The sequence below is a fragment of the Aegilops tauschii genome, chromosome 6, assembly GCF_002575655.3.
Source record: "Aegilops tauschii subsp. strangulata cultivar AL8/78 chromosome 6, Aet v6.0, whole genome shotgun sequence".
Lineage (NCBI taxonomy): Eukaryota > Viridiplantae > Streptophyta > Magnoliopsida > Poales > Poaceae > Aegilops > Aegilops tauschii.
In genome coordinates this window covers 7,368,056-7,381,486 of record NC_053040.3, presented here as the reverse complement: position 1 = coordinate 7,381,486, position 13,431 = coordinate 7,368,056, and the positions used below count along the sequence as shown (strand labels likewise).

The following is a 13,431-nucleotide window of genomic DNA, read 5'->3' as shown; positions in this document are numbered from 1 at the left end:
GTGCTTGCCTCCTACGTTCCGCTTTGTTCGGCTAGGTGTACAACGGGAGAACCACTGCGATTGTGCTTCCAGCTCGCATGGTTAAGCACCTCAGTGGAGAAAGCCGAAAACTAACTGTCACAATAAGCGCAAACTGGTCAGTGATCCGATGACCATGTTAAATGATGGGCCGTTCATAACATTGGCCGAAGTGTTTATGGCTTGACCTCAGTTGTCGCCGAACACTAACCGGGGGCTCGTAGCTAGCGTCCCCAGTTTAAAGCTCCTATGACTAAGTGAAAGTTATAAAGCTAAGATATCTGATTGCCTCATTTCCGCTAACACAACTGCCTCCAGGCACCGAGACGTCGGCTAAGGGTTGTCTGGTTATTGTAGAAACACCCTGCGTAGTATCTACAAAGGGGTAGAAGCCGACGATGGGCCACTTTCAACTGACAAACAGTCACAATGGAGTCAAAATAAGTATATATTATCAGCATTTGTATTCATTATACAAACGTTGTCTTCCGTAATTATCGTTATAAAGCCATAAATATGCATCAATTTGACTTAAATTTTGGCCAAGCTGGGTTGCTTGGCTCCTGTGCTTACCCCTACGTTCCCGATTGTTCGGCTAGGCGGTAAAGGGAGCACCTCTGTGATTGTTACTACCGGGTCATCCGAGTTAGTACCTCAGACTGGGTGAAGCCGAAAGCTAGCAATCTTAAAGGATCACATTGGTCGGCAACGACGGAAATGAAAATTTTGGTTCATTAATACCATAGAGTTCGGGAACTTTCCCCGAACTAAATCCTCAATATTTTGCTCCCACATTGATCGAAGCTGAGGTTTCATGATCATGCTTAGCATGACAACCCAAAGAAAGGAACCGATAGCGGGACAATTTTCTTTGGAAGATGTTTCTTACGTTAAAAAGTAATATAACGTGTCTCTCTGCGTACCTTTGTTTATAAAACCGTAGGGCCGGATCACCTTGTTTGCCGTAAATCTTTGCCCTCGTAAAGGCTTAATAAAGTAGGACAAACACTCCCCAGCTACTGGCCGAGGAGGTGGAAGCCGATGGTCGGTCAACAAAGTTTTGTACAAGGCGGATTCGAGCATTAATGATGTAGAGTACTTGGATACATAGAATCATTACACATAATTTGTGATTTTACTACAGATATCGATCCTTAATTCGGCCACCCGTGCCCACATTAAGGCTCGGGGGCTACTGGGCTTCGTGCTTATCATTTACAAATATTAAAGGGGTACATCGATCCCCTGGTCTGGCGTTCCACCCGACCAGTGGCTCGGGGGCTACTGCATTGACAATCCAATGCAGAAAATTTAAAGTGCAATATAGTTTTCGAGGAGATTATTATCCTCAGGTTGGTCGGCCGCACCCAACCTGAGTCTCGAGGACTTTGCACACCGCGTTTTTATTCCTAGGTATGCTGCCGAGCTGGGAATTGATCCTCAGGCTGATTTTACGAATCGACCTGAGTCTCAGGGCTACTAAGGTCAGCGGTTCGATTTTATCCTTCAGGTGCATCCCCGATATTAGGCCAACACGCACCTCGAGGGATACTGGCTATACATCTCGTCAGAGATTACATTGCACAATTCGGAATTAAATTCATAAAAATCAGCCCATGGCCAAGGTGGTGCACCACCTCAGAAGCAGTCCGGCATAAAAGCTCGGGCGCCAGTGGCTGGCTCCATAGAGGGCATTTCCGGTATTAAGCTTAGCTAAACTCTTTCAACTTTTTGAACCAAGGTGATCTATGACACCTCAGACATAATCCGGCGTTGGAGCTCGGATATAGTCCGGCGTTGGAGCTTGGACACAGTCCGGCGTTGGAGCTCGGATACATTCCGGCGTTGGAGCTCTGAAGCAGTCCGGCATTGGTGCTCGGCTGCAAAAGACACCTCGAATGCAGTTCGGCGTGGGAGCTCGGACGCAAGAGGACACTGCCGCCCGGGAACAACTTCAAACCCGTGGTGTGGCATAAAAAATAACAAGGCATTGATAAAGGCCGAGAACTTAAAGGGGCTCCTCGGATACCCGACGTGTAAACTCTTCGAATTTACTTCAACGATCCTCAAGATCGAAGATGAGCAGATTTGTTGAACCAGTTTTCAAGACCGACGACCGAAGATGAAGAACAGTTTGGAAGAATCGAGGAGCGTCCCCAACTTGAAGACCGGTTCAGGGGGCTACTGACGGTGTCCTGGACTAGGGGGTACTCACCACGTCGTCTCCCGATCTGTTAGATTGGGCTGAGGACCCCCATGGCCGTATACTCATGGGCCAGTTCGGACAGCTGCCGCATACAAGGAAGATTCCACAAGACTTGGTGATCAAGACAAGGACTCCCCCCCCCACCGGCGTATTCGGCTAGGACTCTTGTTATCCTAGGCCTCTGGTGCATTATATAAACCAGGGCCGGGCTAGTCTATAGATCATAGACAACAATCATAGTCATAGGCTAGCTTCTAGGGTTTAGCCTCTACGATCTCGTGGTAGATCAACTCTTGTAATACTCATATCATCAAGATCAATCAAGCAGGAAGTAGGGTATTACCTCCATAGAGAGGGCCGGAACCTGGGTAAACATCGTGTCCCCCGCCTCCTGTTACCATTAGCCTTAGATGCACAGTTCGGGACCCCCTACCCGTGATCCGCCGGTTTTGACACCGACACCGGGGTGCTGAGGAACTCAATGCAAGTTTTCTTCAGCCCATGGCAGTGGTGCTGCTCCACGATCACTAGAATGGTCGCCGCCGTGAACACATCGATATGTGCGCACAGCTTTTCCTCGCAGATCAGCTTGAGCCACCCAAGGTCGTACCTGTCAGCCGCGACAAGTAGTTGCTGGAACATGGTGCCTTGGTCCTCTTCATCCTCTGTCTCCGGCAAGGAGTCGATGTACACGAAAGAGAGCAGCGCCTTGACCACCCGCGCCTCCATGTCGGCAACACGCACGATGCTGCCGCTGCCACCCTCCTTCATTGCACCGAAGAGCTCTGCACTGAAGACCGGTGACCGGGCGGCGAGAACGCACCGATGCACGGAGAAAGTGTCGCCGCCGACCTCAAACACCATGTCGGCGCCCTTCTTGCTCCTGAGTAAGTCGCCAAGGTGCTGGATCAGGTTGGATTGTGGCACGGTGACAAACGGGTTGCGGACGGTGGGTGCGTCCTCGATGCGGATCTCGTTGATGATGACCACGTCACACCTGACTGTGAAAGCGTCGTCGGTCAGGTGCTCTGATCTCTGTATGTATTTAGGAGTATTCATTCTTTTTTGCTCTGTATGTATTTTATATTGGAACATTTAAAAAAATACTTATATTTAGGAAAAGACATAGTATATGACTAGTAATAAAAATATGAGATTCATGGGCACTAGCATCGAGACATATGTTCTATACCTAAATAGCTAGCCCCCACTAGCATATTTTTTCTCAACATACAAGTATGCCACCTCACCATTTAACATGCATGAAGAAAGATCCGCCACAACATGCAATCATGCATAATAAAAGCAACCCCAGCATGCAAACATGCCTGAGAATTTATATTCCATTATCATACTTAGATTATACAATATAATCAAACACCACAAATCATATTTATTTTCACCTTTAGTCCTCGTATTATTACTCTAAATATTCATGTGTCATGTAACCAATTCTAAGTGAATATATTGCAAAACATTCTCGCAACAACTGGCTGGGTATCATCTAGTTTTTATAGAAGGATCCCACCCGGATGCGGCGCCAGAAATCCGCTCCCGGCGGGTGAGGGAGTCCTGGACTAAGGGGTCCTCGGGCGTCCGACATGTTAGCCATGGGCCGGACTGATGGGCTGTGAAGATACGAAGATCGAAGACCGCACCCGTGTCCGGATGGGACTCTCCTTGGCGTGGAAGGCAAGCTTGGCGACCGAATATATAGATTCTTTTCCTTTGTAACCGACTTTGTGTAACCCTAGATCCTCCCGGTGCCTATATAAACTGGAGGACTTAGTCCGGAAAGGACAGATACTCATTACCGTAGTCATACAGGCTAGACTTCTAGGGTTTAGCCGTTATGATCTCGTGGTAGATCATTTCTTGTAATACTCATATTCATCAAGATCAATCAAGCAGGAAGTAGGGTATTACCTCCATAGAGAGGGCCCGAACCTGGGTAAACATCGTGTCCCCTGTCTCCTGTTACCATCGACCTTAGACGCACAGTTCAGGACCCCCTACCCGAGACCGGCCGGTTTTGACACCGACATTGGTGCTTTCATTGAGAGTTCCACTATGCCATCCCCAAAAGGTTTGATGGCCCCTTCAATCGTCAACAACAATGTTGTCCAAGGGGAAACCTTCCACCCCTGACAGATCTTCGTGTTCGGCGGCTTCGCACTGCGGGCCAACTCACTTGGCCACCTGGAGCAGATCGACAGCTACGCCCCTGGCCATCAGGTCAGATTCGGGAGCTTGAATTACGTTGCGGAGATCCGTGGAGATTTGATCTTCGCCGGATTCGAGACCACGGCGACTGCTCCCAGCCACCTTGACGAACATGACCTAAATCAGTCGTCAGACCGCATCCAGGAGATAGCTCCTATGATTACTCCGGCCTTAGATCCAGAGCACACTGCGGTGTCCAAGGATTGGAGGTTCGACCCCACCACGGAGGCCACAGATTCTCCGGCGTTGGAGCCGCACATGGACTTAACCTCACGCAATACTCGTGTCACCGGAACTCCGGACTCTTCTCTGGGTATAAGCTCCGAACCATGTGAGTCCGCGGATACCGAACTTGATCGCTTATCGATCTTCGAGTTCAACGCCGCAGACATCTTCCAGCACTCGCCCTTGGGCAATGTGCTGAACTCATTGAAGAACTTGCCCTTGGCGGAGGACTCACAGCCGAACTATGTACGGTTCGAACTAGGGGCTGATGATGGGGAATTTCGCTTCCCACCCGCCACCCACTCCATAGCTACTATCGAGGACTGAACCGACATGCTTGATTACGGCTCCGAAGACACCGTCAGGACGGACGACGATGCCGACGAGAAGCAGGACCAAAACCCGCCATTCCTCGGGCGATGGACGACCACTGATAACCCACAAGTATAGGGGATCGCAATAGTTTTCGAGGGTAGAGTATTCAACCCAAATTTATTGATTCGACACAAGGGGAGCCAAAGAATATTCTCAAGTATTAGCAGTTGAGTTGTCAATTCAACCACACCTGGATAACTTAATATCTGCAGCAAAGTATTTAGTAGCAGAGTAGTATGATAGTAACGGTAACAGTAGCAAAAGTAATATTTTTGGGTTTTGTAGTGATTGTAACACTAGCAACGGAAAAGTAAATAAGCGAACAATATGTGAAAAGCTCGTAGGCATTGGATCGGTGATGGAGAATTATGCCGGATGCGGTTCATCATGTAACAGTCATAACATAGGGTGACACAGAACTAGCTCCAATTCATCAATGTAATGTAGGCATGTATTCCGAATATAGTCATACGTGCTTATGGAAAAGAACTTGCATGACATCTTTTATCCTACCCTCCCGTGGCAGCGGGATCCTAATGGAAACTAAGGGATATTAAGGCCTCCCTTTAATAGAGTACCGGACCAAAGCATTAACACGTAGTGAATACATGAACTCCTCAAACTACGGTCATCACCGGGAGTGGTCCCGATTATTGTCACTTCGGGGTTGCCGGATCATAACACATAGCAGGTGACTATAGACTTGCAAGATAGAATCAAGAACTCACATATATTCATGAAAACATAATAGGTTCAGATCTGAAATCATGGCACTCGGGCCCTAGTGACAAGCATTAAGCATAGCAAAGTCATAGCAACATCAATCTCAGAACATAGTGGATACTAGGGATCAAACCCTAACAAAACTAACTCGATTACATGATAAATCTCATCCAACCCATCACCGTCCAGCAAGCCTACGATGGAATTACTCATGCACGGCGGTGAGCATCATGAAATTGGTGATGGAGGATGGTTGATGATGACGATGACGACGGATTCCCCTCTCCGAAACCCCGAACGGACTCCAGATCAGCCCTCCCGAGAGAGATTAGGGCTTGGCGGCGGCTCCGTATTTTAAAACGCGATGAATCTTTCTCTCTGATCTTTTTCTCCCCGAACACGAATATATAGAGTTGGAGTTGAGGTCGGTGGAGCTCCAGGGAGCCCACGAGGCAGGGGGCGCGCTCCCACCCTCGTGGAAAGGGTGTGGGCCCCCTGGCCTTGATTCTTTCACCAATATTTTTTATATTTTCTAAAAATAATCTCCGTTGATTTTCAGGTCATTCCGAGAACTTTTGTTTCTGCACAAAAATAACACCATGGCAATTCTGCTGAAAACAGCGTCAGTCCGGGTTAGTTCCATTCAAATCATGCAAGTTAGAGTCCAAAACAAGGGCAAAAGTGTTTGGAAAAGTAGATACGTTGGAGACATATCAACTCCCCCAAGCTTAAACCTTTGCTTGTCCTCAAGCAATTCAGTTGATAAACTGAAAGTGATAAAGAAAAACTTTTACAAACTCTGTTTGCTCTTATTGTTGTAAATATGTAAAGCCAGCATTCATGTTTTCAGCAAAGATTATGAACTAACCATATTCACAATAACATTTAGGTCTCATGTTTACTCATGTCAATGGCATAAACAACTAGCGAGCAATAATAATAAATCTCGGATGACAACACTTTCTCAAAATAATCATAATATGATATAACAAGATGGTATCTCGCTAGACCTTTCTGAGACCGCAAAACATAAATGCAGAGCACCTTTAAAGATCAAGGACTGACTAAACATTGTAATTCATGGTAAAAGAGATCCAGTCATAGTCATACCCAATATAAATTAATAGTAATGGATGCAAATGACAGCGGTGCTCTCCAGCTAGTGCTTTTTAATAAGAGGGTGATGACTCAACATAAAAGTAAATAGATAGGCCCTTCGCAGAGGGAAGGAGGGATTTGTAGAGGTGCCAGAGCTCGATTTTGAAATAGAGACAAATAATATTTTGAGCGGCATACTTTCATTGTCAACATAACAACCGAGAGATGGCGATATCTTCCATGCTACACACATTATAGGCGGTTCCCAAACAGAATGGTAAAGTTTATACTCCCCCTCCACCAACAAGCATCAATCCATGGCTTGCTCGAAACAACGAGTGCCTCCAACTAACAAGAGTCCCGGGGGAGTTTTGTTTGCAATTATTATGATTTGGTTTGCATAAAGCATGGGATTGGGCATCCCGGTGACCAGCCATTTTCTCGTGAGTGAGGAGCGGAGTCCACTCCTCTTGAGAATAACCCGCCTAACATGGAAGATACAGACAGCCCTAGTTGATACATGAGCTATTCGAGCATGCAAAACAGAATTTCATTTGATGGTTTAGAGTTTGGCACATACAAATTTACTTGGAACGGCAGGTAGTTACCGCATATATAGGAAGGTATGGTGGACTCATATGGAATAACTTTGGGGTTTAAGGGATTGGATGCACAAGCAGTATTCCCGCTTAGTACAAGTGAAGGCTAGCAAAAGACTGGGAAGCGACCAACTAGAGAGCGACAACAGTCATGAACATGCATTAAAAGTAATAAACATTGAGTGCAAGCATGAGTAGGATATAATCCACCATGAACATAAATATCATGAAGGCTATGTTGATTTTGTTTCAACTACATGCGTGAACATGTGCCAAGTCAAGTCACTCGAATCATTCAAAGGAGGATACCACCCTATTATACCACATCACAACCATTTTAATAGCATGTTGGCACGCAAGGTAAACCATTATAAATTCATAGCTATTCAAGCATGGCATAAGTAACTATAATCTCTAATTGTCATTGCAAACATGTTTATTCATAATAGGTTGAATCAGGAACGATGAACTAATCATATTTACAAAAACAAGAGAGGTCGAGTTCATGCCAGCTTCTCTCATCCCAATCATTTCATCATATATCGTCATAATTGCCTTTCACTTGCACGACCGAATTATGTGAATAATAATAATAGTGCACGTGCATTAGACTAAGCTAGAATCTGCAAGCATTCAATAAACAGGAGAAGACAAGGCAATATGGGCTCTTGGTTAAATCAACAATAATGCATATAAGAGCCACTTCAACAATTTTATTATGGTCTTCTCCTATCGACCCCCAAAGAAAAGAAAAGAAATAAAACTATTTACACGGGAAAGCTCCCAACAAGCAAAAGAAGAACGAGAAATCTTTTTGGGTTTTCTTTTAATTATTACTTCTACAGCAAGAAAAGAAAACTAGCAAAAGCTACAACTAATTTTTTTTGTTTTTCTTAAGGTTTTTCAAACACACAAGAAGAAAGCATGGATAGTACAATGAAAAAGTATGAGCACCGACATCTAGCAATGAGTGTGTGAACATAAATGTAACGTCGGTGAGAAATATGTACTCCCCCAAGCTTAGGCTTTTGGCCTAAGTTGGTCTATTGCCACGGCTGGCCTGGCAGATATCCAAAGTTATAGCTGGGGTCGTATTGTGTAGAAGCGTCGGATTGCCACTGGTTGGCAATCACCTCCGGATCCCACAGGTAATCAGACTGTCGTGGGGGATCAAATTGTGGTTCCGGCTCCGGCTCTGTAGCTGACGTAGGGTTCCGGTAGGCGTGAATGGCCGCCAGCGGAACGAGATACTGGTTGTTCGCATTGTTCGTGGAGGAAGTCGGTGAGGCCTGCATTCTCAGCCAACTCATAAAAATCATCATAAATCCCGGCTGCTCTCAAGAAATCATCGCAAGGCCATTCACACGGCTGAACCTCCGCGGTGCGAGGCAGATTATATTTGGTCCTCTCTGCTTCTTCACTTTACTTATCCTTCGAGCTTCGGCTCGAAGAGCCCCTCAAAAATCTCTTCATAATTTTCTGAAAATTTCTGAATTTTTTTGTAACTTCAAATAAAAGTGAACCAAGCTCAACAATATTGATAGCAACTACTCCCTCAAGTTCCTAGAGCCTATAAAATGCATTAGAACTACTTGGAACCATATAAATTTGACACGCAAGCTCAATAACATGGTCACCTAGGCAGCAAAAATTTGCAATGAATAAAGCACTAGAACAAAAACTAATTGGACCAATGGAGGATTCACATACCAAGGAACAATCCCCAAAGCAGTTTTGTGAGAGGTGCTTTGAGCAAGGAGATCGAAAATCGCAGTAAAATGAGCTAGAACTCGTGCTTGAGCTGGTTGGTGATTTTTTGGGGAGGAAGAAGAAGTGTGTGGGTGCAGGAATAAGTGGAGGGGAGCCACTGTGGGCCCACGAGGTAGGGGGTGCGCCCAGGGGGGTGGGCGCGCCCTGGACCATCGTGGCCAGGTGCCAGCTCCCCCTGATCTGTTCTCAGTGCCAAATATTCTCAAATATTCTAGAAAAAATTATATTAAATTGGTAGGGAATTTGGAGAACTTTTATTTTCGGTGTATTTTTTATTGCACGATAAATCAGAAAACAGACAGAAAAATACTAATTTTACTTTATTTCGACTAAATAACAGAAAGTAAAAAGAGGGTACAGAAGGTTGTGCCTTCTAACTTCATCCATCTCATGTTCTTCAAAAGGAATCCACTAACAAGGTTGATCAAGTCTTGTTAACAAACTCATTCCGAATAACATGGAACCGGAGAAATTTCGAATAACACTATGTTACCTCAACGGGGATATGCACGTCCCCAATAATAAGAATATCATATTTCTTCTTGGCAGTCGGGAGAGGAAATTCAAAACCTCCAAAAATAATCCATGGAAATTTTCCAATAGAGTTTATACTATGAACTTGAGGTTGTTTCCTCGGAAAGTGCACCGTATGCTCATTGCCATTAACATGAAAAGTGACATTGCCTTTATTGCAATCAATAACAGCCCCTGCAGTATTCAAAAAGGGTCTTCCAAGAATAATAGACATACTATCGTCCTCGGGAATATCAAGAATAACAAAGTTCGTTAAAATAGTAACGTTTGCAACCACAACAGGCACATCCTCACAAATACCGACAGGTATAGCAGTTGATTTATCGGCCATTTGCAAAGATATTTCAGTAGGTGTCAACTTATTCAAATCAAGTCTACGATATAAAGAGAGAGGCATAACACTAACACCGGCTCCAAGATCACATAAAGCAGTTCTAACATAATTTCTTTTAATGGAGCATGGTATAGTGGGTACTCCTGGATCTCCTAACTTCTTTGGTATTCCACCCTTAAAAGTGTAATTAGCAAGCATGGTGGAGATTTCAGCTTTCGGTATCTTTCTTTTATTTGTAACAATTTCTTTCATATACTTGGCATGAGGATTCATTTTAAGCATATCAGTTAATCGCATACGCAAGAAGATGGGTCTAATCATTTCAGCAAAGCGCTCAAAATCCTCATCATCCTTTTTCTTGGATGGTTTGGGAGTAAAAGGCATGGGTTTCTGAACCCATGGTTCTCTTTCTTTACCGTGCTTCCTAGCGACAAAGTCTCTCTTATCCTAACGTTGATTCTTTGATTGTGGGTTATCAAGATCAACAGCAGGTTCAATTTCTACATCATTGTCATTGCTAGATTGAGCATCAACATGAGCATCATCATTAACATTATCACTAAGTTCATATTCATTACCAGATTGTGTTTAAGCATCGGAAATAGAAATATCATTGGGATTCTCAGGTGTGTCTACAACAGGTTCACTAGAAGCATGCAAAGTCCTATGATTTTTCTTTTTCGTCTTTTTAGAAGGACTAGGTGCATCTATATTATTTCTCTGAGAATCTTGCTCAATTCTCTTAGGATGGCCTTCAAGATACAAAGGTTCCTTAGTCATCTTACCAGTTCTAGTAGCCACTCTAACAGCAAAGTCATTATTCTTACTATTCAATTCATTGAGCAAATCATTCTGAGCTTTGAGTACTTGTTCTACTTGAGTGGTAACCATAGAAGCATGTTTACTAATGAGTTTAAGTTCACCTTTAACTCTAGACATATAATCACCCAAGTTTTCAAGCATATAAGAATTGTGTTTCAATTGTCTACCAACATAAGCATTGAAGTTTTCTTGTTTGACAATAAAATTATCAAACTCATCTAACCATTGGCTAGCAGACTTATAATGAGGAATATCACCTTCATCAAACCTATAGAGAGAATTTACCTTTACTACCTGTGTCGGGTTATCAAGACCATGTATTTCTTCAATAGGTGATGGATCAAGACCATGTATTTCTTCAACAGGCGGTAAATTAAGACCATGTATTTCTTCAATAGGTGGTAAATTCTTAACATCTTCAGCTTTTATACCTTTTTCTTTCATAGATTTCTTTGCCTCTTGCATATCTTCAGGACTGAGAAATAGAACACACCTCTTCTTCGGAGTTGGCTTAGGAGTTGGTTCAGGAAGTGTCCAATTATTTTCATTTGTCAACATAGTATTCAATAGAATTTCAGCTTCATCTGGTGTTCTTTCCCTGAAAACAGAACCATCACAACTATCCAGGTGGTCTCTGGAAGCATCGGTTAGTCCATTATAAAAGATATCAAGTATTTCATTTTTCTTGAGAGGATGATCAGGCAAAGCATTAAGTAATTGGAGAAGCCTCCCCCAACCTTGTGGGAGACTCTCTTCTTCAATTTGCACAAAATTATATATATCCCTTAAAGCAGCTTGTTTCTTATGAGCAGGGAAATATTTAGCAGAGAAGTAATAAATCATATCCTGGGGACTACACACACAATCAGGATCAAGAGAACTAAACCATATCTTAGCATCACCCTTTAATGAGAACGGAAATATCTTAAGGATATAATAATAGCAACTTTTCTCATCATTAGTGAACAGGGTGGCTATATCATTTAATTTACTAAGATGTGCCACAACAGTTTCAAATTCATAGCCATAGAAAGGATCAGATTCAACCAAAGTAATTATATCAGGATCAATAGAGAATTCGTAATCCTTATCAGTAACAAAGATAGGTGAAGTAGCATAAGCAAGATCATATTTCATTATAGCATTCAGAGTTTTTTGTTTAAGCTTAGCTAATAATTTCTTAAGATCACTTCTATCATTGCAAGCAAGAAAGTCTCTAGCAGTTTCTTCATCCATAACATAGCCCTCAGGCACAACAGGCAATTCATATTTAGGGGGAGAGTCTTCATCATCACTTTCATCAATATTATCAGTTTCAATAATTTCATTCTCTCTAGCCCTAGCAAGTTGTTCATCAAGAAATTCACCAAGTGGCACAGTAGTATCAAGCATAGAAGTAGTTTCATCATAAGTATCATGCATAGTAGAAGTGGCATCATCAATAACATGCGACATATCAGAATTAATAGCAGAAGCAGATTTAGGTGTCGCAAGCATACTCAAAACAGAAGGTGAATCAAGTGCAGAGCTAGATGGCAGTTCCTTACCTCCCCTCGTAGTTGAGGGATAAATTTTTGTTTTCTCGTCTTTCAAGTTCTTCATAGTGACCAGCAGATATAAATCCCAAGTGACTCAAAGAATAGAGTTATGCTCCCCGGCAACGGCGCCAGAAAATAGTCTTGATAACCCACAAGTATAGGGGATCGCAACCGTTTTCGAGGGTAGAGTATTCAACCCAAATTTATTGATTTGACACAAGGGGAGCCAAAGAATATTCTCAAGTATTAGCAGTTGAGTTGTCAATTCAACCACACCTGGATAACTTAATATCTGCGGCAAAGTATTTAGTAGCAAAGTAGTATGATAGTAACGGTAACAGTAGCAAAAGTAATATTTTTGGGTTTTGTAGTGATTGTAACAGTAGCAACGGAAAAGTAAATAAGCGAAGAACAATATGTGAAAAGCTCGTAGGCATTGGATCGGTGATGGAGAATTATGTCGGATGCGGTTCATCATGTAACAGTCATAACATAGGGTGACACAGAACTAGCTCTAATTCATCAATGTAATGTAGGCATGTATTCCGAATATAGTCATACGAGCTTATGGAAAAGAATTTGCATGGCATCTTTTGTCCTACCCTCCCGTGGCAGCGGGGTCCTAATGGAAACTAAGGGATATTAAGGCCTCCTTTTAATAGAGTACCGGACCAAAGCATTAACATGTAGTGAATACATGAACTCTTCAAACTACGGTCATCACCGGGAGTGGTCCCAATTATTGTCACTTCGGGGTTGCCGGATCATAACACATAGTAGGTGACTATAGACTTGCAAGATAGGATCAATAACTCACATATATTCATGAAAACATAATAGGTTCAGATCTGAAATCATGGCACTCGGGCCCTAGTGACAAGCAGTAAGCATAGCAAAGTCATAGCAACATCAATCTCAGAACATAGTGGATACTAGGGATCAAACCCTAACAAAACTAACTCGATT

At 43.2% G+C, this 13,431-nt stretch overlaps 1 protein-coding gene across 1 annotated transcript; it reads right to left on the bottom strand.

Annotated features, from left to right (window-relative positions):
- Positions 1–2,653: 2,653 nt before the first annotated feature.
- On the bottom strand, positions 2,654–3,836 carry LOC109734433 (BTB/POZ and MATH domain-containing protein 1-like). The gene is made up of 2 exons (XM_020293639.2): positions 3,753–3,836; positions 2,654–3,259 (listed from the first exon to the last, which is right to left on the bottom strand). Exons 1-2 carry the CDS (start codon positions 3,834–3,836, stop codon positions 2,654–2,656), a joined length of 690 nt encoding a protein of 229 aa, XP_020149228.2.
- Between the last annotated feature and the right edge of the window lie 9,595 nt (positions 3,837–13,431).

Bases quoted from the DNA above. Each gene is read 5' to 3' on its own strand.
- LOC109734433 (XM_020293639.2), bottom strand. From the start codon at position 3,836: ATGGCTAACATGTCGGACGCCCGAGGACCCCTTAGTCCAGGACTCCCT. The intron at 3,260-3,752 runs GTGGGATCCTTC...AAATACATACAG, and splicing joins ATTTCTGGCGCCGCATCCGG to AGATCAGAGCACCTGACCGA.